The sequence below is a fragment of the Pseudorasbora parva genome, chromosome 6 (genome assembly GCF_024679245.1).
Source record: "Pseudorasbora parva isolate DD20220531a chromosome 6, ASM2467924v1, whole genome shotgun sequence".
Taxonomy (NCBI): domain Eukaryota; kingdom Metazoa; phylum Chordata; class Actinopteri; order Cypriniformes; family Gobionidae; genus Pseudorasbora; species Pseudorasbora parva.
The window spans coordinates 26,067,059-26,090,335 of NC_090177.1; the positions used below are offsets into that span (position 1 = coordinate 26,067,059).

Here is a 23,277-nt window from a genome sequence, read left to right on the forward strand (position 1 = left end):
CATGTGACTTCATGTGATTGGCTGGGTGCTTGTTCTTCACTTAACTGGGAAACACATGGCACCAGGATGCACTATGGGAAGATGGCAACCTGGCAGAGGTTGTGTGATGCTTTGGACAATGTTTTGCTGGGAAACCTTGGGTCCTGCCATCCATTTGGATGTTACTTTAACACGTACCACCTACCTAAGCACTGTTGCTGACCATGTAAACTTTTTCATGAAAACGGTACTCCCTGGTGCCTGTGGCGTCTTTCAGCAGGATAATGCACAAAGCAAAAATCGTTCAGGAATGGTTTGAAGAGCACCACAACGAGTTTGAGGTGTCGACTACCCAGTCTCAATCCAATCGAGCATCTGTGGGATGTGCTGAACAAACCAGTCCGATCCATTAAGGCCCCACCTCGCTAACTTAGATGACCTTAAGGGATCTGCTGCTAACATCTTGGTGCCAGATACCACAGCACACCTTCAGGGGTCTAGTGGAGTCCATGCCTCAACAGGTCAGGGCTGTTTGGTAGCAAAACACATTATTAAGAACGTGGTCATGATGTTATGTCTGATATATCATGTTACTCTATGAAGATGAAGCAATTAAGAAGTACATCAATAAAGGACAACAAAGTAATATAAAAAAAATAATTTATTACATTTTTAATCATATTTGCACATTTTATTGATCAAATATGTGATTTCATGTTTATTAATCCTTATGCATTGATGATAACAAAAAGGTCAGTAGCTGTTAGTTTTCTCAGAATCTTTCCAATATGATTACTATTCTTCTATTCATCTAATGGTAAGTAGTTTAGAGTTAATCAAGGACATTGATATACTCTTAGACAATGTATATCATGGAAAGAAACAGTACATTTATACCAATCAAAGGTGATTGTTCATGGAAATTAAATGATATCAATTTCTTTCTGTTAAATGGGGAAATACGTAATAATGCTTATGCTTTTAATAATAATAATAATTTCTGATTTCAATACCTCTGTCATCCATCAGGAAACGTGATAGGCCAATATATTTGAAAATTACCAAAAAGGGTCCCTATAATGGGAGTTCCTCTTTTTCCTAAGCTATGTAGACATGAGGAAGGCTTTTCTAAAGAGTGAGGTTTAGACTTTCAGAATCATTTGTGAAATGCTTGAAATGTGTGTTTCTAATAATTACTTGCAGGGGTGAGATTAGCACTCAAAAGTGTGAGATTAAACTAGTCCTAGAACTACCACAATACTACTGAATTCCTAATTGCACTAACCAAGTACCTCAAGAATCTGTGCGTTACAAACATACATGTATATAATACTTTTTTATATTAAGGCGCTTAAGTTGCAGTGTAGAAATTTTTCTTAATTTGTCTACACTTCTTTATTATAATGTTAATATTTTCTGTACAAATAAGTTACTCTGAAGCATGTGAATGGTGCCCTGATTCCAAACGAGAAAACAACATTTTAACACAAAATCAAACAAAGACCAGAGGTAGAGCTAATAGAGTGACACACTTGTGGGTAAAACTAAAATTGGTATGATTTTTTTTTTTTTTTACATATGTACATAATGTAGAGATTTCAACTGTAGCAGTTGCTTTTGAAATATTGCTACCTACCTACATACCTACTGATAATTTACAATTACCCTGTTTCCTGTAGCGGTAAAACTTTCCACTGCAGCACTTCTAATTATTTAGCTAATACACAAATTCTGTTTTAGACCAATTCGATTCACAGTGGGTTTGTAACATTTTTGCTGGTGGTGGAAATGTTCCCCTAAAATTCTGAGGCTCTAATTTGCAGCATCTTGCCGCTGTTATATTCAGATAACCTTTTGTCCATTCTGTATGCATTGTTCACATGCCTTTTTTCTCTAGCCACTATTGCATTTTCCAATCTTACTTTGTACTGCAAAGGCTGATATAATCCTGTGATGCTAATCTATGAAAACGCTCAGTTGAGGCATGAAAGAAAAATGGAGAACAATGGAGGACCTCCGATCCTTCGCTTCCTAACACATCCCCCTCCTCTTCCTCTTGATTCATCACTCCGGTCTGCTTTCATGTGACTAAATGGACAGCTGTCTGTAAAATGCACTGGGCATGGCAATGTGGTTTTGTCTTTCAAACTGATGTATGTTGTTATTAATGGATCAGTATCTGCTGTTCATATTGTGTAATCTAAAATTCTGTGACAAGGAGCTAGCACAAGGAGCATGTGTGGACATTAACCCAGTCCTGCATCTAACGGCGCACTTCATGATCAGTTGTGGAACTGGAACATGCCTGTGAAGTTCATGAGATCCTCTCATTTGTCATTTTATAATACTAAAAAGCTGCTCACAAGCCCAAACGTGCCATTTGGCCTTACTGCCTGACAGTTTATGCTCCACTATGTCACCAAAATGTGGGCAATTTGAGACAGGGTGTAGCCCATCACATCAGTGGTGTGTTTGCCATGTGCTGGTGTGTGCGTGTGTGGTAGAGTCAGGCCAGAGGTCAGTATATGGAGTCCTTGGTGTTGGTTGACGTGTGAGTTGTGGTGGAGTCGTCCGGCAGGGAACCTCGGCGTGGGGATCCGGTTTGGCAGCGCAGCAGTGTGAGCAGCTCACGGGACACACTGCTGGAGAAGGCCGTGTAGATCCATGGGTTAGTGCAGGAGTTTAGACTGGCTAGAAGCATCAGGATAGTGAAAGCAGCCCCTGTATGAGAGATAAAGGTCAATTCAAAGCCATTCGCGTGAATTACTGCATATCTTTGTAATCTGTGATCTGTATCTGTGCAAGTCTATATCTACCAGGGGAAAATCTTAATATTACTTAAAAGTATATATAAGTATTTAATAAGTATTTTATGAGTAATATTAAACTTAATATTACTTATAAAAGTAATAGCTTTAAAGGAACACTCCACCGTTTTTAGCTTAGCATAATGAATGGAATCCTATGTTACCAGCTAGCATGTCCCGAGTAAAAGTGATAAAAAAACAAAAAAAACCCCACCTAATTACTTCTTGTGGCTTGCATATTCACTCTATTATGGGGAAGCACAGGCGAAGCACTGGTACTTGGGCGCAGAGATATCACGCAACACATTGCGATTGCTCAACAGCCGGAGGACGTAAAGATGAGAGCTGTAATATCTCTTCGCCCAAGAAGCAGTGCTTCGCCTGTGCTTCCCCATAATATAGTCCCAAGTCAATATCTGCCTAGGAAATCGCCTAGTCTTAATCTGCATCGCTATTTGTACTTGTTGTGAATACGAAGGCCATGAGAAGTAATTAGGTGTGTTTTTTTTCCCATCACTTTTACTCAGGCCATGCTAGCTGGCAACATAGGATTCCATTCATTACGCTAAGCTAAGCTAGCGGCGACCCTGCCAAACTAAAACAATGCATGAACTGAGACAAAAATGCATTTGCCCACATATCTAAATGTAGGAATGAAGTTGAATAAGCCCTATTTCTAAAAATGGTAGAGTGTTCCTTTAAGTACAAAAGCAAATAGTAATGCCATATTCATATATTACTGTGCAGGTCGATGTTAAAGCTTTGAATGGGTGATGTCATGATTTGCCGAACTGAATTGTGGGTTCCGTTGTGTCACATCACTGGTGGAGCTTGCCGCAGAAGTGGAAAAATTGTAAACATTTCAAGCTACACAGCTGTCAGCCAGTCAGATTGCCTATGCAAATACCCTAGCACTAGCACTCACATTAAAAGTATTGTGATTGGCTGTAGTCACTATAACACTTGCATCAGCACCAAGTTTTAGACACGCCCTCTGACACCCCATGTGAATACATTTATGTTATGACTTTGACAATAACTGTAGCAGCTTGGACAGAAACTGTAGTTACCAAGATACTTTTTTGCAAGGAAGAGGGCCTGTAGCAACTCATAATGTAAAAAATGGCACATAATGTATTAAGTTTTGTATTAGTATTGTAATAAAATGTTCACAATGTAATAATCTTCTTAAAACATAATAATAATAATAATAATAATAAAAAAATCCATTATAAACTCACCACAAATCCTTGTCATATTGTCATAATTGTAATGGCTTGTATTTATTTATTTATTTAAAATATTAGTATTCCCATACAGCACATTTTTAAAAACCTAAATCCAGTATAAATCCACCTAATTACTGATACTACTACTATTAAGTTGCTATTGAGCAATGGCTGCATGTATTTGCCCAATAATACACTAAAAACACTAATATTGTGAAATATTATTATAATAAAAGTGTAATTTATTCTTGTGATGGCAAACTGAATTTTCAGCATTATTATTCCATTCTTCAGTCTCACATGATCCTTCATAAATCATTCTTAAATTTTGTGCAAGAAACATTGTCTTATTATTATAAATGTTTAAAACAGTTTAATAATTATTTGAATAGAAAGTTCAAATTTCTATTTGTAATGGAAGTCGTTTGTAACATTAATGTCTTTATTGTCACTTGTATAATCTAATTGAAAAACAAGGCAGTGGGGTTGGGGAATATAAGCCATATAGAACTTTAAAATACTCACTTTTTAACTAAAAGACCTAAATACATCTATAGGAGTTACATTGTGCTGATTGTCATAGTGATTTTGATGCCAGATGGCTGGTCAAACTGTGCAGAAAGTCCAGTATAATACAGAGGTGTAAACACCAATGAGATTACCCAACACTCAGGTGAGTGAGTAAGTGTTTGTCTGTTTATGTGTTAAAGGAAAAAAAAGCAGGGGATACTTAAAAAAAGAAAAGGAAAGGAAATAGGGTTATCGAAAACAAGACAGATTATTCCTGCTTTTGGAGATTTCCCCTTTTAGACTTTAGTTCCAGCCAAGCTCTAGCACACCTGACTGCAATTTCCCATTGAACTTGAAGACCCTGACGAACTGATTCATGTGTTTTTGATTTTACTTTACTAAACTCTGCTGGAAAGTAGATTTCCAAAGTAGATTTCCAAGAACAAATCTATTGTGTGATTGTACAGGTCATGCATCTACAGGTAGTTGCTTAAAGCCTGACCTTGGTTTGGTGGGTTGGGGTCCCAGGCTGCCCATAACTGAACGATGAAGAAGGGAGACCAGCAGATGGTGTAGACCAGCACAATGACAAGAGTCATCCTCACTGTCTTAGACATGGCCTTGGTCACACCTGGGAGAGGTGGCGGGTGCGAGTACTCTGTCGGAATGGGAAAAGCATCTGGAAGCACATCTGGCCACAGTTCGGAAGCTCCAGAGCTGTTTGGGTGTCTAGCTAATGCACAAACGCTATTGGCTGATAATGACTGAGCGTGGGAGGGGTCTGAGAGACGGTTGGGGGTGTTTTGCAGGTGAGTTGTGATGGAAGGGGTGGAGCTGTCTGAAGAGGGGCGGGGCCCGCAGCAGGGCTCACAGATAGAGTTCCTGCAGGGTAAAGTCTGAGAGTAGTCACATAGGCTTGAGGAGGACTCTCCCTCTCTGGCATGATGTGAGGGACTGCAGTGAGCTTGACTGAAACTGCTGTCACCATGGGAAGTGTGTCTGCTCTGTCTGTTTCTCTCCCTGCTCCTTCTCCTGCCCCCATCCCGCTGAGCGAAGTGGAAGAAGACAGAGTTCCTCTTAAATTCTGCCGTCACCACCCGCTCCGACTTCAGGTAAATATTGTCATGGATTTCTCTGAAGATGCGAACCTGAGGAAAAAAAAGAGACACATCAATGTAAAAATAGCCTTACCATGGTCCAGAGTTGTGTGCCAGTCTTTGAAATTTGCATAGTATACACTTCTTATTCTTAGACAAGAAATGTCAAAGCCATATATTTAATTGAAGACGAAAAAAACAGTAGGGAGTGAGAGATTGAGAAGGAAAGAGAATGAGCTAGAGATACCTGACAGACGGTGATGATTAAGGCTGGTAGTACGAACACTGCCACAGTCATCCAGGTGACGTATGCTTTAAGACCCCATGGCTCAGCAAAGTGGCCCCAGCATTCAAACACCCCAGGGGACACCTCTGACCGTGAGAAGATAAACATCTACACATAAACGAGCAGAGAATCATGAGCTTGAACAACTTATTTGTTTTACCAATTCAAAATCAGTAAGGAATAATATGAGATTTATTCTTCACCTGTGGTAAACTGAGCACAAGTGCCAGGCCCCACGCAACCATAATAGGGGTGTTCCAGCGAGAGGGCGCGCCCCCGCGATACGCCTGCAGGGGGCAGCAGATGGCATAGTGCCGATCCACAGTCATGGCCACAATCATATAGGAGGATGCAAACATCCCGACAATCTGCAAATATTTGACAGAGCGGCACAGAGCGTCAGGGCCTTGGAAGTGCTCAGTGATGTCCCACACCAACTGTGGCAGCACCTAGGGACAAAATAAAAACATATATCTAGAATTTACTACATGGCACAGGCTGATTCTGCAGCCAACGAGATCGCTTGCACAACATTTAAATAGTTCAGTTCAGTGTTCGCTGTAAGCTGGTCGTGCGCTATTAGAGTTCCTCTGAAACCCTCCACCTCCACCAGCTCCACCTGTCTAGAAATATGAAGGGATTTATGTCTATTCATGCAGCAGCAGCATATCTTACATGCTCACTTGCTCTAAAGCTGCGTTTAGCAGATCTTGTTCACCAAGACCAAATACATTAACATTTATCATATCGATTAACATGCTATTTTACCATGACATGCATATTATTTGCCACATTCGAAAATAATAACTAGGGATTTACGATTTTGAAAATTGTTTTTTTTTTTTATTAATAAATGTATAATAATACATTTATTTTACAGTAAACTGTAAAATTACTATACTAATAGAGTGGTGCAGGTATGATATCATTTTATAGGCCAAAACGCAGAAACGAGTTTCACTTTATTATGTTTCGCATTTTAGCACTTCCGGTTCCATCGTCCCGAAGTCAATAGGTTTTTTGAATGACTTTTTAGTTCAAAAACTTGTTTTGAAGCTGTTATGTGTCTTGAAAAAGGCAGTTGACAACAAATGGCTAAACAGGACTACAGAGGCTGTTGAGGAGATTAAACGTCATCAGTCGAACAGGTACACTCATTTCACTTTTAAAGCCTCATTATGGTTATAATTGTGCTCTTATAAACGGCAACTTTCTGGGAAAATGTATTTAGGTAAAAACCTGAAGAGTTTTCGGAAGGTTAGTGATGGTGATGTTGAAGTCGTGGGACCGTGGCGTAGTCAGTGTAAAGCCTACCTTTAGCCTTTTATTTCTGGCAGCTGCATTAAAACTTCAAAATGTATAAAAGTTGTGTTAATCTATGAAAGTTATCTTTATGGACAAAACGTGTAAGTATCATAAACTTTTGTTGATCACAGAGCTTGTTTTTTTTTGCGATAATCCAAAAGCCTATGCAGAAATCCTATAGGGTTTTTGTCGAGGGAACCAGTGTGATGTTAACTGCTGTTGGCCTACAAAGGGACGTTACACATGCAACACTCTATACTATCTTCATTTTTTTTAAAACTATAAATCTTTTAAAAAAACATAGTGCCTCACTTTACTTGCATGCAGCACATTTATTTATTTAAATAAATGTAGGCCTTTTCACAAAAGCCATATGATGATTATTCCGATTAATTTTAATTCTACAACTACTCTGCTGACACATCATTACTTCCACACCTGATACTGCATTTTAATAAATGTTGTCTCACTATATGTTTCCACTCAGGTCAATGATTACTGAACCAGACTGCTAATTTCTCCACACTCATCATTTTAATAGTTTGAAGAGGTTGTTACCTGAAAGAAGGCCACTACCAGGTCAGCCACGCACAGATTGACCATGAAGAGGTGCATGGGAGCATGTTTCTTCCTACGCAGCAGCACCCACAACACAAATCCGTTACCCAGAGCGGTGAGAGCAAGCACCAGTCCCAGCACCCCAATCTCCACCTGGGCCAAGGTTTGGTCCCGTACCCGTGCAGGGGCAACTGGCTGCATCGTGGGCATCATGGTGGTCCATGTGATGTTCTCTGATGGAAACAGCCAGAGGAAAGACCCCGTGCTCCCATAACTGCTGCTGAGATTGAAGAGAGAGCTGGACAGGTCCGGTTGCCCCTCCATTTCCAGCACAGAGCGATTGGGCTGACCCAAATTCTCTTCCCAAGAGGCCATCCTCATGACCTACAACAAGAAGGACAGACTTGACAGGCGAAACCAAAACGTTCTAATACTGATCCCTCGCTGGCCTAAATTTGTAAACAAACAGTAAATCATTTTAATAAAATTAGGTCAAATGAATTTCATTTTGTTGGCTATTTCTGTAACTCTTCTACACGAGTAATGGAATGGTGGCGTCTAAATCAAATGCGATCATTAGGAGGATGTCTTCCATATCGTCTCAAATTAAATTCTCCATCTCTACTTCTGTTTTTGGGGAGGCTTTAGAGAAAGCTCTTAAAACATATTAAATCATTGTGAAAGAAACTCATTATACATGTACTCAAACTTTTGAGGGTTGTTTTGAAGTTTAAGAGAAAGAGGAAATCAAATGAGAAAACATAAATAATACAATTTGTTCATGAATTTATTAAATACAGTTGTTTACAGGGTTGAATCATTGTCTTTTAATTCCGGGCACTGCAATCTCTTCATAAAACATTCAGAAACCCCCTCCATTCTCTTGTATCTGCCTCATTAAGATGCTGCATGTTATGGCCAGCTGCTAAAACACATTTAAGCAAATTTATTTAGCAAATATCTGAAAGGCAAATTGGAGAGACTCTTGGAATTTACTCATCCTCATCCAGACACAGGAAAAAAAAAATTTGCGGTGACAAAACAAATGAAGTAGATATGGGAACACATGGTTTTAATCCTCTTTCGGATACACAGCATATGACTGAGGCATGGATAGGAGAGGGTGGAGGGATGAGTTAGGAAGGCTTTCAGGAACTAAATAGAGAAGAAAGCAGACTTTATAATTATTATGTGCCGACATACAGTGTATAACTAAAATGAAAAGTAAGTTTTGTGTAAATGTTTGCTTTTACTTTCATTAAACTTCATTTTTGCCTGATTTACACTCATAAATGTCACGCTTTTAAAGGAGCTTCAAGCTATTAACCTTACATGCATACTGGTATTAAGGAAATAGGAAATCAAATTGGAGCGAAGGAGTGGAAGTGTAAAAGCATTTAAGAAACATGGGATAATAAAGGTGTCCCTCAGTGTGAGTTATCGTGAAGAGTGCTGCCACAATAAATTAGGAGAAAATATGCGTCTGAAAATCAATAATTCTTATAAAAGCTGATTCGACTACCAGTTACAAAATATTTATTTTGAACTTTCTATTCATCAAAGAATCCTGAAAACATATCACTGTTTCAACAAAAATATTGAGCAGCACAACTATTTTAATAATATTTTACAATATTATTAAACAATATCACTTTTTTTCCCCTGTATTTTTGATTACACAAAGGCAGCCTTAGCGAGCATAAGAGACTTCTTTCAAAAACATCTTAATGACTTGAAACTTGTGAATGGTAGTACAGTCTTAATCCTTTGAAATGTAAATTAAATGTACAAGTCGTTGATTTTTTTGTGCAATTGTTTCCTGTGATTCTTTCTTTCATTCTTCTGGTGTTAGCTCATGTGTGCTGTTTAGTCTTCCATGAGTGTATTCATGTCGCTTTGTTTGATTTAGGTGTGGATTACCGAGAATGGAACCAGAAAGCTCTCGTGAGACCCGCAATATTTCATTCACTTCATTCATTCATTCTCCCTCACTCACTAACTTACTCCTCCTGCTCCCACTCTCTCCATCTGGAGTGGTGCTTTTCATCTTGTGTTTGCATAATCAATTCATAACAGAAATAGCCTCTTCAGAGCTGGAATCCTAATGAAATGAATAAAAGTCTTCCTTTGACGTCGCCTGCCGAAAACCTGCCAGTTGCTCTTGCTGTCTGCTTTGTCGTCTGTTCGCACTCTTTGGATGTCTTGACTACTTTCCATTACCTACTTTGATACCTCCTGGGAAATTACAAAAAGAGCCTCCTCGTGTGCTCTGGGTCTTTAAATGTTTCTGAAGCACGCACGCTTGGCACTGGCTATTCATCAGGAGGCTGAAAGCGGCTCTGTGATGTACCCCTGCTGGGCATGTGTGTATGAATCGCTCAGCCAAGTCTGCCCTTCGGAGAGATACATCACAAAAATCAGATCTCTAATATCTCAATTGTTTCTCCTATACAGCAGTGCGATTACATGGAGAGTCTCCTGCATCTCAGATTATGTCTCCTTTTTTGGTCAAATCGATTAATCATGATTAATTGCATCCAAAATAAAATATTATATACATATTTACAGGTATATTTATATATATATATACACCTGTATATATGTACATGTTATATTTATAGACTTATCTAAAGGATTTTTAGGAACACCTGTTAAATTTCTCATTAATAAAATTATCTAATCAACCAATCACATGGCAGTTGCTTCAATGCATTTAGGGGTGTGGTCCTGGTCAAGACAATCTCCTGAACTCCAAACTGAATGTCAGAATGGGAAAGAAAGGCGTTTTAAGCAATTTTGAGTGTGGCATGGTTGTTGGTCCCAGACGGGCCGGTCTGAGTATTTCACAATCTGCTCAGTTACTGGGATTTTCACACACAACCATTTCTAGGGTTTACAAAGAATGGTGTGAAAAGAGAAAAACATCCAGTGTGCAGCAGTCCTGTGGGCAAAAATGCCTTGTTGATGCTAGAGGTCAGAGGAGAATGGGCCGACTGATTCAAGCTGATAGAAGAGCAACTTTGACTGAAATAACCACTCGTTGTGACCGAGGTATGCAGTTAAAAGCATTTGTGAAGCCACAACACGCACAAACTTGAGGCGGATGGGCTACAATAGCAGAAGACCCCACTGGGTACAACTCATCTCCACTACAAATAGGAAAAAGAGGCTACAATTTGCACAAGCTCACCAAAATTGGACAGTTGAAGACATTGAAATTTCTGTTGAGACATTCAGATGGTAGAGTCAGAATCTGGCGAAAACAGAATGAGAGCATGGATCCATCATACCTTGTTACTACTGTGCAGGCTGGTGGTGGTGGTGTAATGGTGTGGGGGATGTTTTCTTGGCACACTTAAGGGCCCCTTAGTGCCAATTGGGCATCGTTTAAATGTCACGGCCTACCTGAGCATTGTTTCCAACCATGTCCATCCCTTTATGACCACCATCTACCCGTCCTCTGATGGCTAATTCCAGCAGGATAATGCACCATGTCACAAAGCTCGAATCATTTCAAATTGGTTTCTTGAACATGACAATGAGTTAACTGTACTAAAATGGCCCCCACAGTCTGCAGATCTCAACCCAATAGAGCATCTTTGAGATTTGGTGGAACGGGAGCTTCGTGCCCTGGATGTGCATCCCACAAATCTCCATCAACTGCAAGATGCTCTCCTATCAATATGGGCCAACATTTCTAAAGAATGCTTTCAGCACCTTGTTGAATCAATGCCACGTAGAATTAAGGCAGTTCTGAAGGTGAAAGGGGGTCAAACAAAGTATTAGTATGGTGCTCCTAATAATCCTTTAGGTGAGTGTATATATTTAATATGTACATACATGTGTGTGTTTATATATATATACAATTATACACAGTATACACACACACACACACACACACACACACACACACACACACACACACACACACACACACACACACACACACACACACACACACACACACACACACACACACACACACACACACACACACACACACATTATGTAAACGAAAACTTTTATTTTGGATGGAATTAATGGATTTGACAGCACTAATAACTACTCATAGTAATTTTCCCCATCCAGTGATTGAGGACTAATTTATGTGAGCTTTGCTATCTGCATGGATTTCATAGCTCCAAACAAATGTCTCATGTTTTCTTAGTTCTCCTAAATATTTAAGAAGAAACATCTTAGACAAGTCGCCTGAGCTTTGAAAGAGCGACTTCTGAGCAATCAAAGAATCAGATTAAAAAAACACCAAAGTCAACAGATACATGTTCTCTGTCTGTCCATCCTTCATCTGGTGGTTATCAGGCGAAAACTAAAAATATTTCACATTTCCCGTTGTGCTCTGCTTGGAGGTCAAGGGGGCAGATAGAAAAGAGCGGAGGATGTGAAAGCCAACTGTGGTGAGCAGCAGTGCACTCATCCATCTTTCTCACTCCTTTGCTCCTCTCTCAGTTTGTATCATCTCTCTGTTCACCTCTGCTGTTCACAGTATCTGATTTTTACGTAAGTATCATCCTTTCAGCAGATCAAGTTGTCCTTGATAGCTCCTAACCTATTCCAGCAACTACACAGTAACAGTTTTAGTAAATACATCTTGGCTCTTTACTTCATTGAAAGCTGAGCTTCAGATGTAAGCAGTACCTTTTGGATGCTGAAAGTAGCTCAATGGATAAAGAGTCATTTTAAAAGGGATGCTTCCCTGCCCTGTTGCCAGTCCAGGGTCATTTGAGAGGAGGAAAGGACATTCATGGCACAGCTGGGGTGCACTGGGACTTGAGCACATGACCCCTTCACAGCGCTTTCTAAAGGTGCCTTTTTTTATCAAATAAATAAATAGAGGTAAAAATACTAGAAGACATGGACAGAAATTGAAGAGAGTGGGAATACATACTTGTTTTATTTTTTTATTTTTTACAATTAATTTTACAATTAAGTAACAAAATTATATGAAACCCCACGTGTATGATCCAGATGTTTATGTGACAAATATAAACATTTAGTTATAAATTAAGTGTTAAAGGTGCACTATGTAGTATTTTTGCAGTAAAATATCCAAAAAACACCAAGCCAGTGTTATATATTTTGTTCAGTTGAGTTCTACAATATCCCAAATGTTTCCAACTATTTGTAAACTGTGAGAAAATTGCTATTTTAACCAATAAACCGGGACGTCTGAGGGAGTCGGCTGTCAATTGCGTCCTATCCACGTTACCCTCCGTTTTATTCTGCAGAAGCGCTTTACTCTTAGCAGTGTGCAACAAGTGTCACAGCAGCCGCTGAGAGAACACAGAGAGAAACGTCATAACATCATTTTAAACACACTCAGATGTGTATAATATGATAAACAGAGCTGGTTACCTTATAAGCGTGACCAGAAAAGAAGAAATAGGTGACTGTGTCCTGTCTAATAAAAGTCCCGCTGCTTGCAAGGTGTGTGTTGCGCTTCAATCGCTCCAGCGGCCTTGCTCAGCTCCTTCAACACTAGGTCGCTGTGAGGGGAAAACCACATGTCCCAAGATTCTGAGCTCAAACTTGGTGTCATCAATCTATGCCTTTGTTTTGAATAGGCGACCTCTAGTGGACGGAAGAGTTACATAGTGCAGCCTTAATATTAACATAGTGGCTGCGTCCAAAAACCTAGGCAGCTGACTTGTTGCCTCGCTGCCTTATCAGGCAATGGCTTGAAAGGCAGCGTTTGTGCACGAAGGCACCTCACAAAACTAATTTCGGACAGACTTCTAAGGCAGTGTATCAGTTTAATGATCTACAGCAAAATAGAGCGAGCTTTGGTCAGAACTAAACACATATTTAATTACTACATTAGTAATTTCTTGGTAGAAATGACATCAGAAGTGGAAAATATTGGTAAAAAACATACATTTACAGACAAACTGACCACCAAACGCAACTTTCGGACGGCATCTTTTTTCCCTAGCTCAGCTGTCACTGAATAGAAAGCACAGGATTGTGGGATATCAAAGGCAGCAAAGGATACATGTGTGCTGCCTTCAAAAATCGATCAGATGAAGGTCTCTCAGGAGACAGGAAGTAAAGCAAACAATAGATTCAGACATGGCTTGATACCTTCCTGCCTTCAAATGTGTCCTCCAAAGGCAGCATTTTCCAGGTTTCAGACGCAGCCATTATATTATATCAAGGGCAGGGCACTCTTTTTTTATTGTAGCCTGCCACTCGTTAAACTACTAGAATACTAAAAACAGATTTTTGTTGCACACAAAATAAACAGCTCATACCCATAAATATTAGCCTGACGTCGTCATATTCAGATTCTAGTCAGAATATGAGTCTGATACTGTTTCAACCGAACCAGGAAAAAAATGCCTCTGGACTCAATTGGATAGACCTACAACCAATCAGAGCAATGGAGCGATGCATAGTTGTCAACAGAACTCAACTGCATGCACGTTGGAAGAAGTAGAAGAGGAAGATGAGTGTAAACGACGGGTGTGTCTCAATCAAGCAGCAACTTCCCGCGATCTCTCTTGAAGCCAATACAGAAGTAATGTAAATGCATTGACTTATAATTTGATCACTGCCCTGAATGAACTAGGGAGCTGATTGAGACGTACGCAATCTTTGCCGGTGAATTTTTGAGTGAAATAGTAAAGCTGAATGCATATATGAACAATTTCTCCGTTTAGGATTAGAACAAATTAAATGGTGGTGCATTGAACTTCCTGTTCTGATGATGGGCAGCTGAGAAGGCCATTCTTTGTGTTCTTTTTGAATAATTTTCGGAGCCTGGTGAAATTGGTATAAAAACACTCCTGAACAAAATCTTAAGACCAGGGGATGCATTGCAAGTTTTACACATTTCAGACTTGTGGATCATAACCGTGTTGTAAGTGCTGCTTCAAAATGCCAAAAGAAGAAACAGGAGCAAGAGACAAAAAATAGAGAGTAGGCAATTTATTGAAAACTGCATTTAAACTCAAACAGCCCGTTCATCAGCTGATCAAAAGTTTAAGATCATAGCCCAAAAATAAATGCACAACAGTACTAAAAGTGTCAAGAAAGGACTCAGTAGTGAGTAGCCCCACCGTTCTTGTTGATCACTTCAAAAACTTGTTTCGGCATGCTTGATGCGACTGTTTCCAGGAGGCTGGTGGGAAACGTTAGCCTGACAAGCCAGACCCACATCAAGATGTTTGGTCTGGAAACTCACCATAGACAGGGCTCAATCCGAGGGGCGGGATAAACGGTTGTCTTTCAAACTCCCTCTGCACGTGATAGCGCTACACCAACCAGAGCAACGAAGGTGAAGCAGAACTCGCTGACTGATTAAACATTCGCCGTATCCTGTTGGCTAAACTCCGAACACATCTTCCCTTTTTAAGAATGACTTCAGTGCCACTCTTTGTTCTTTTCTCAGAGAAAAGCTTAACTCCAAGTCTTCCAGAGTCGCGGTCAGAGCTGATTCGAAAGACCGCCGCCGTTCGCCAGTTTCTGTTTACTAGAAGCATGCAAACGAAACTCGGCCGTCGTCATTATGGCCCCGCCTTCCGACTCTATACACGATGTGATTGGGCCGTCCAGATTCTGAGGAATACAGCTCAGATGGGTATTGAGAGTTCCTAGACGACACTTGCGGGCAAATTAAATTTGCTGCCGCTTGGGTGCGTCTAGATTTCTAGGCTAGGGAAACGTTGCTCCATGTGGTGAAGAAGGCTTCACGAAGGGTATCCACGGTCTGGAACTGACGTTCATTTTTGTAAACTTCCCTTACGATCCATTCCCAAATGTTCTCAATGAGATTTAGATCAGGGCACACGCAGGATGGTCCAAAAGAGCAACGTTATTCTCCTGGAAGAAGTCCTTCGTCAGACAGGCTTTGTGAATTGCAGCATTCCTGTTGAAAGACCCAGTCATTACCGCACAGATGGCCCCGGGGCCCTCGGTCAAGAGGGATGCCCGCTGCAACAGATCCACATTGCCAGTCGCCGTTTGACGGCCCTGCACAACCTGAAGCTCCATTTTCCCATTGAAGGAAAAAGCACCCCAGATCATGATGGAGCCTCCTCCACTGTGCTGCGTAGAAAACATCTCAGGTGGGATCTCCTTGTCATGTCAGTAACGTTGGAAGCCATCAGGACCGTCCAGGTTAAATTTTTTCTTGTCAGAGAATAAAACTTTCTTTCACTTTTCAATGTCCCAAGTTTGGCTCTCCCTTGCAAATTCTAAACGGGCAAGTTTTTGTTGTGGGAGGAGACGTGGCCTTTGAAGACGTTTTTTGTTCTTGAAGCCCTTCTCTAGCAGATGACGTCTTATGGTTATTGGGCTGCAGTCAGCATCAGTAAGGGCCTTAATTTGGGTTGAGGATCGACCTGCGTCTTCACGGACAACCCGTCGGATCCTGTGGCTCAGTGCAGGTGAAATCTTTTTGGGTCTACCACTTGACTTTTTTGTCCCATAATTTTCAGGAAGTAGCTACATGTTATAACATATTTGCATTTGAAGGTCTACAGTAAATCTATTTTAAATTTGAAAAACATATTTTCTAAAACCACACTGTTTAAGACATATTTGAAATACATTTTGGCTAGAATGTTATTATTAATTGTATTATTATTATTATTATTATTTGCCATATGGAAATAAGTCACCGTGTTTCCCAGCAAATGTTGGTCTGACAATGTCGTGTCCCTGGCCAAAAATAGTCGCAATAGGACAGCATAAATTGTTAAAAATATGTAACACAGAACAGTTCCTAAAAATGCATTCAGATACCAGATTTTCAGATACAGTCATTAAATGTCCAAATGCTTGGTTCTTACTCAGGGTTTGTGTTTAGCGATATCTAGTGGGTTGCACTATCTTTTCTATTGTCAATTTATGGTCCTTTATATTTCAAGGTACCTTATGTCACTGGTCAAAACTGATCAGACAAATCATCCTGACTGAGAAAATAGCAGATAACATAGCTAAGAAATGGTAAGGAGCTATAGTAATCTCACAATAACAACCTAACAGTGAAAGTAAAGCAATAATTTATTCAAGTTATGAGTCACTATGACTTAATAAGGTAAATGTACAACTTAATTGTTGAGTTAATTATTCTACAGTAAATTGTGAAGCTTGTGGGAAATGTCTCATAATGCTAAGGGGAAAAATACATTTTATTATGTTGAAAATAGAAAATTGTCTTTGAAGGTTGGATTCAGGATGGTTTCTTTTAATGATCCTTCTGCCACTGAGTATGTGTGGACCAATCTCACACTGAGCAGATAAGGAATTTATCAATGTGCGTCAGCACATCAGAGCAGTGTATTATGTGGCTACACTGGAATCTGTGTGCGTGCATGTCTGGTGAACTAGGCGAAAAAGATGTGTATGGAAAGTAATCCCTAATTTATGAACACCTCACAGGAATGCATCACAGCAGGAGAAGCTACTGTATAGTGCAGCATCCAAATCTGGAAAGGAAAAGCATGATGGACAGAGGGAATTATGGAAATGTGGCAATTAACCACAGTGGATCTTTTTTAATATAAGTAACTTAATTAGTAACAAAGTCTGAAACCATATTAAAACGTTTGATTTTTAAGGATGGAATATTAAAAAGTTTAGGATTTTGAAAAATTAACAATATTAATGTATAATTATTAAGAAATATTTTTTCTTTTGGATTCAACTGTACACATATCTTTCTTTGACAAAAAAAGTCATTCAACAGTTTTGGCTGTTTCCAAGAAAAAAACACTTGCAATCTTGGTCATTCTTTATTATTTTTTCACGTCTTTGTCAATCCCAGGAAAACAGCCACACCACAGGAAGGATGACTGAGTGATCCACCTATTTACATCTTTTAACTCTGTTGTTTGTCTAACCTATTTCCGCTGTCTGTTTGTCCTTTCATGTTTCAACTCTGTTCCGTGCTTGGGTCAGAACTCTAGAGTCCTGCCCAAGAACACACCCGCATTCCTTTAACACTGAAAGACATTTTACAATAGTATAGTATACAGGTCCTTCTAAAAAAATTAGCATATGTGATAAAAGTTCATTATTTTCCATAATGTAATGATAAAAATTTAACTTTCCTATATTTTAGATTCATTGCACACCAACTGAAATATTTCAGTAATTTCACAGTAATACCATGGTCAGTAAACCATTTACCAGTGTTTTTGGCACTGTGAGCAGGAGCAAGGTCGTGCTGAAAAACAAAATCTTCATCTCCATAAAGCTTTTCAGCAGATGGAAGCATGAAGTGCTCCAAAATCTCCTGATAGCTAGCTGCATTGACCCTGCCCTTGATAAAACACAGTGGACCAACACCAGCAGCTGACATGGCCCAGACCATCACTGACTGTGGGTACTTGACACTGGACTTCAGGCATTTTGGCATTTCCTTTTCCCCAGTCTTCCTCCAGACTCTGGCATCTTGATTTCCGAATGACATGCAAAATTTGCTTTCATCCGAAAAAAGTACTTTGGACCACTGAGCAACAGTCCAGTGCTGCTTCTCTGTACCCCAAAAGTGGCTTGACCTGGGGAATGCGGCACCTGTAGCCCATTTCCTGCACACGCCTGTGCACGGTGGCTCTGGATGTCTCTACTCCAGACTCAGTCCACTGCTTCCGCAGGTCCCCCAAGGTCTGGAATCGGTCCTTCTCCACAATCTTCCTCAGGGTCCGGTCACCTCTTCTCGTTGTGCAGCGTTTTTTGCCACACTTTTTCCTTCCCACTGAGGTGCCTTGATACAGCACTCTGGGAACAGCCTATTCGTTCAGAAATTTCTTTCTGTGGCTTACCCTCTCACTTGAGGGTGTCAATGATGGCCTTCTGGACAGGGTCGGGTCAGCAGTCTTACCCATGATTGCGGTTTTGAGTAATGAACCAGGCTGGGAGTTTTTAAAAGCCTCAGGACTCTTTTTCTGGTGTTTAGAGTTAATTAGTAGATTCAGATGATTAGGTTAATAGCTCGTTTAGAGAACCTTTTCATGATATGCTAATGTTTTTTTTTCATGAGCTGTATGCCAAAATCATCAATATTAAAACAATAAAAGACCTGAAATATTTCAGTTGGTGTGCAATGATTCTAAAATATATGAAAGTTTAATTTTTATCATTACATTATGGAAAATAATGAACTTTTATCACATATGCTAATTTTTTGAGAAGGACCTGTAGTATAGTATAGTATAGTATAGTATAGTATAGTATAGTATAGTATAGTATAGTACTAGTGACAACATTTTTTGCAAATATATTATTTACAGTTTTTCAGGTACATTTACAATGTAAATATGACAAATGGGTGAGTGTAAACGAGGACATGGAGATCTTGGAAACACCTTCATGCACTACTGGCTGGTCTACATATATGTACTCATTAACTCATTACATATATCCCTGTTTAAACAGATCACAGAGTAGCCGTCTTTACAGTCCCATTGAAACCTTAAAATACAATCAAAACTACTAAAACAATATGAGCAAACAGTCCATACCCTTTTATCCTTTTTTATTGTGCATAGTCTGGGCCATACACAAGGGAATCATACATATATACATGATGGTACACAAGTAAAACAGACATTGATGGACTTTGACACCTCTCAGAGGTTTTGTGTTTGTTTACTTATAAAAGGATTCTCTCCATGATTTCAAAGTTCTTTGTGAGGCACATTAACTTTTAGGCTTGAACCCAGCCTAGTGGAACCTAGTGGAGGATTTTTTTAATGTATTGAGTAATATAGAATTGCCAACTGTATTCAAAGGATGCAGTCAAATAGTAGTATTAAAACTGAACATTCTCCAGCATCCTCTGCCATCTGAAAATAATTTGTCACCAGAGCTGGTACAAACATATCCAAAGCATTATGATCAGATGATATTTACATATTCATCTAACTGTTGCTCTCAGCAGCGTGGACGGCGTCTGGGTGTTTGTTAAAAGTATATCGCTGCAAAGGTATCTACGACTTATTTCTACTTCTAAGCAAAGAACGACAAATAAATAAGTAGCCAAATTCATTGGTCATTACTGCAAATAGGTAATTCTGATACATGCAATGACTATCCATTATGACATTTTTTATGTACACAATAATAATATTTTACATTGCTAAACTTTTTTTATTTTTACTATTTTGCATTGTTTGTGTGCAGCTGCATGTCCCTGTGTGTGTAATAAGCAGTGGGTATGCCCATTATGGACCGCCTATAGGTGCATATTACCAATGGCCCCTTTAAATAACAACAAAAATACTTTGCTATTGACTCTAGGTTTTTGTTGGTCAATGGCGCAGACATTTTCAGTTGCATCAAAATAGCACCATGCCACCAATGCGCCTTTACACATCTCATTTTCAGACCAGCGCAACCGTGGGTGCGAGTGCACAGGCTTTTTAAACAATTTACAAAATAGCACAGGCTATTTTCTGTAACACAGATTTGTCACATCCATAATGCGAATCTCCCGTTCCACCACATCCCAAAGGGGCTCTATTGGATTGAGATATGGAGACTGTGGAGACCATTTGACTGATTTGAGTGTATAGTGAAATCATTGTCATGTGCAATAAACCAGTTTGAGATGATCTGAGCTTATTATCCTGCTGGAAGTAACCATCAGAAGATGGGAACACTGTGGTCATAAAGGGATAGAAATGATTAGCAAAAATACTCAGTTGGCACTAAGGGGCCCAAAGTGTTCCAAGAAAATATCCCCCACACCGTAACACGACCAGCAGCGGCCTGAACCGTTGATACAAGGCAGGATGGATCCATGTTTTTATGTTGTTTACACCAAATTCTGACCATCTGAATGACGCAGCAGAAATTGAGAAACAATTTTCCAATCTTCTAATGTCCAATTTTGGTGAGCCTGCTTGAATTGTAGCTTGAGTTTCCTGTTCTTACCTGACAGGAGTGGCACAGGTGTGGTCTTCTGCTTCAAAGTTCAATGTGTCATGCGTTCAGAGATGCTCTTCTGCATTCTTTGGTTGAGTGATTATTTGAGCTATGTTGCCTTTCTATCAGCTCGAACCAGAATGGTTATTCTCTTCTGGCATCAGGCATCAACAAGACACTTTTGCCAATGAAGAACTGTTGCTCATTGGATATTTTCCCTTTCTTGGACCATTCTCTGTAAACCCTAGAAATCTTTGTGCATGAATACGCAGTTGATCAGCAGTTTCTGAAATGCTCGGACCAGCCCATCAAAGTCACTTAGATACCCTTTGTTTACCCCATTCTGAAGCTCTTAAGCAGATTGTCTTGACCATGTCTACATGCCTACATGCCTAAATGCATGAAGTTGCTGCCATGTTATTGGCTGATTAGATATTTGTGTTACCAAGCAGTTGAACGGCTGTATGAAAATGAAAACATTTGAAATCCTATTATAGCCTAACATGAATTTCTCATGAGATAAGCCCAAATTCCAGTTCACAAAATCATTTAAAAGGCAATCATGATTGCCTCACGTTATCACAATAACCAAATGTCCATCGAATTATTGGGCGCTCATGGATAAAGTGTTTAATGAAAGACTGTAACCCATTTTAGAGTCTTAATTAGGAGAAAACTAAAAAGCATCAAGTGCAATTAGCGCCACTCTGACACACACACACACAAACCCTGTGTGTGTGCATGAGGATGATGGATGTACAGCGACCTTTCCAGCTGACCTCAGTCATAAAATTCCAAATGCACAGAGTGTGTGTTTACCTCAAAATGCGATGAAGCAAATTAATTTCATGAATACTTTGTATGAAGTACTGTTCACGCTGTGTTTTACAAGTTAATTATTTCAACATTGTACTGTAGATGACACTGAACTGACAACTGAACTGTAATTTAACCTGAATCCAGTGGGCTGCTGCACCCATGCGCTTTATTGTTATAAAACAGAAACTATTCTGCCCATATTCTGCACAGTAAAAGAATTCTGTATAGTCAAAAACTGGGAGCTCTGTATGGTTGCCAGCAATTCACAAATAATGATGGCAGTGTTTCAGGCATATTTTACATTAAATGAAATACATTTAATATATCAATCTACTTGAATTATCAAAACATTACATGATAAAACAATGCTCATAAAGTTTAAATTCTCTATGAGCATTTACTATGCTAATATGTAAAGGGAATGCACAATATTACCCACACAAACACAAACGCGTGACATATAAACACATAATACATTATATATTAACTAGATTATGTAGGCTACTTTTTTTTAAACAATAATATGTTGTAATAGATTATAAGGTAGTTAATTTTATAATGTCACATATAGTTAGTGTAACCTAGGCTAGTTAACGAATTCACTTCTTTACTGTTGTATTTTGCATTTTTAAAATGATGGATATTTCTAATGGATTATTTATAATTTTGAAAGCCATAAAGTGCTCTTACTCCACGTTTAGAATGTTATCTTGTTTATACTGCACATATACACATCATTTAATGTTCCTTTATCTTTTTTTGTATCTATGTAAGAAAAGCTACCTTTTTGAGTTTATCCAGTTAAAAATGTATTTGAGATCCACTTTGTTGGTCCTCAGATTGGCTAACCTTCAGATAATTAAAAAAAGATTATAGTTTTATAAAGGCTTTCATTTGCTTTTTTTTTTTTTTTTTTGTATTATTCTTTAAACATTGTGAACAGCAAGAACACAATTTATCCCAGTGACTGGATACTCAATACGAAATCCTAACCAAATATTCGTATTTAACATTAAACTCATGTTTGACATTGTAGTGCCTGAAGAGAGCACGTGAGTGACACAGTTTAGTGGTGCGCGCGAACAGAACGCGCTATGTGGTCGCTGATTGATTAGCTGCACTTACCTTCAGCCAGCTCCGTTTCTTCACTGTAAGTATTCCACTTTGCGATATAATCCACAGTTTTCTTCACGAACTAAACCATGTATTGCTCCGTCCATGCCACGTCCACGCCTTCTATCTTGACACTGAATATGTTTTAGATATCCAACGTTTACCATTGTGACTTCTTTGCTTAGGAATTATGTAAAATAATTTAAGTTAAATTTTCTCCCGCCCGTCCAGTTTTCAGACAGGAAAGCAAAGTGCGTATATATGTATTTCTCATGCTCTATCAGTCTCAGTTATGTCTCAGTATATACTCTGATCTAGTGAGAGCACTAAACGTAATTTGCTTGGGCTACTTGTTCCTCCTCCTGTCTCCCTCTCTCCATGAACTCCTCCCCTCATTAGCCTTCATCCACACTCCAGCTTTAATCATATACAGATTATTGCCATCTAGAATATAGGGAAATTATACTGTAGACCCAATAAAATTATGGCAACAGATTACAAGCAACATTATCAATTAAAATAAGCTCTTTAAAATGAATCATTCAAAATGAGTCACTGTAAATATCATACTAACTGAATTCCACTGAACCACTGTTTCTAAATGGCAGTGCTACATCCTGTAAGTAATAATAAAATATTTGTTTATGTGCGTCATCTCAATAAAAGTACAACTTTATGCAGAA

General features: G+C 39.1%; 1 protein-coding gene across 2 annotated transcripts; it reads right to left on the bottom strand.

Annotated features, from left to right (window-relative positions):
- Positions 1-668: 668 nt before the first annotated feature.
- On the bottom strand, positions 669-22,931 carry avpr2ab (arginine vasopressin receptor 2a, duplicate b). Of its 2 annotated transcripts, XM_067446482.1 has the most exons (6): positions 22,607-22,931; positions 7,772-8,155; positions 6,112-6,357; positions 5,870-6,016; positions 5,028-5,673; positions 669-2,700 (listed from the first exon to the last, which is right to left on the bottom strand). In XM_067446482.1, exons 2-6 carry the CDS (start codon positions 8,150-8,152, stop codon positions 2,498-2,500), a joined length of 1,623 nt encoding a protein of 540 aa, XP_067302583.1. In that variant the 5' UTR covers positions 8,153-8,155; positions 22,607-22,931; the 3' UTR covers positions 669-2,497. The 2 variants fall into 2 exon arrangements, with proteins under 2 accessions (XP_067302583.1, XP_067302584.1); XM_067446483.1 differs by lacking the exon at positions 22,607-22,931 and having other exon boundaries at positions 7,772-8,733.
- Positions 22,932-23,277: the final 346 nt, after the last annotated feature.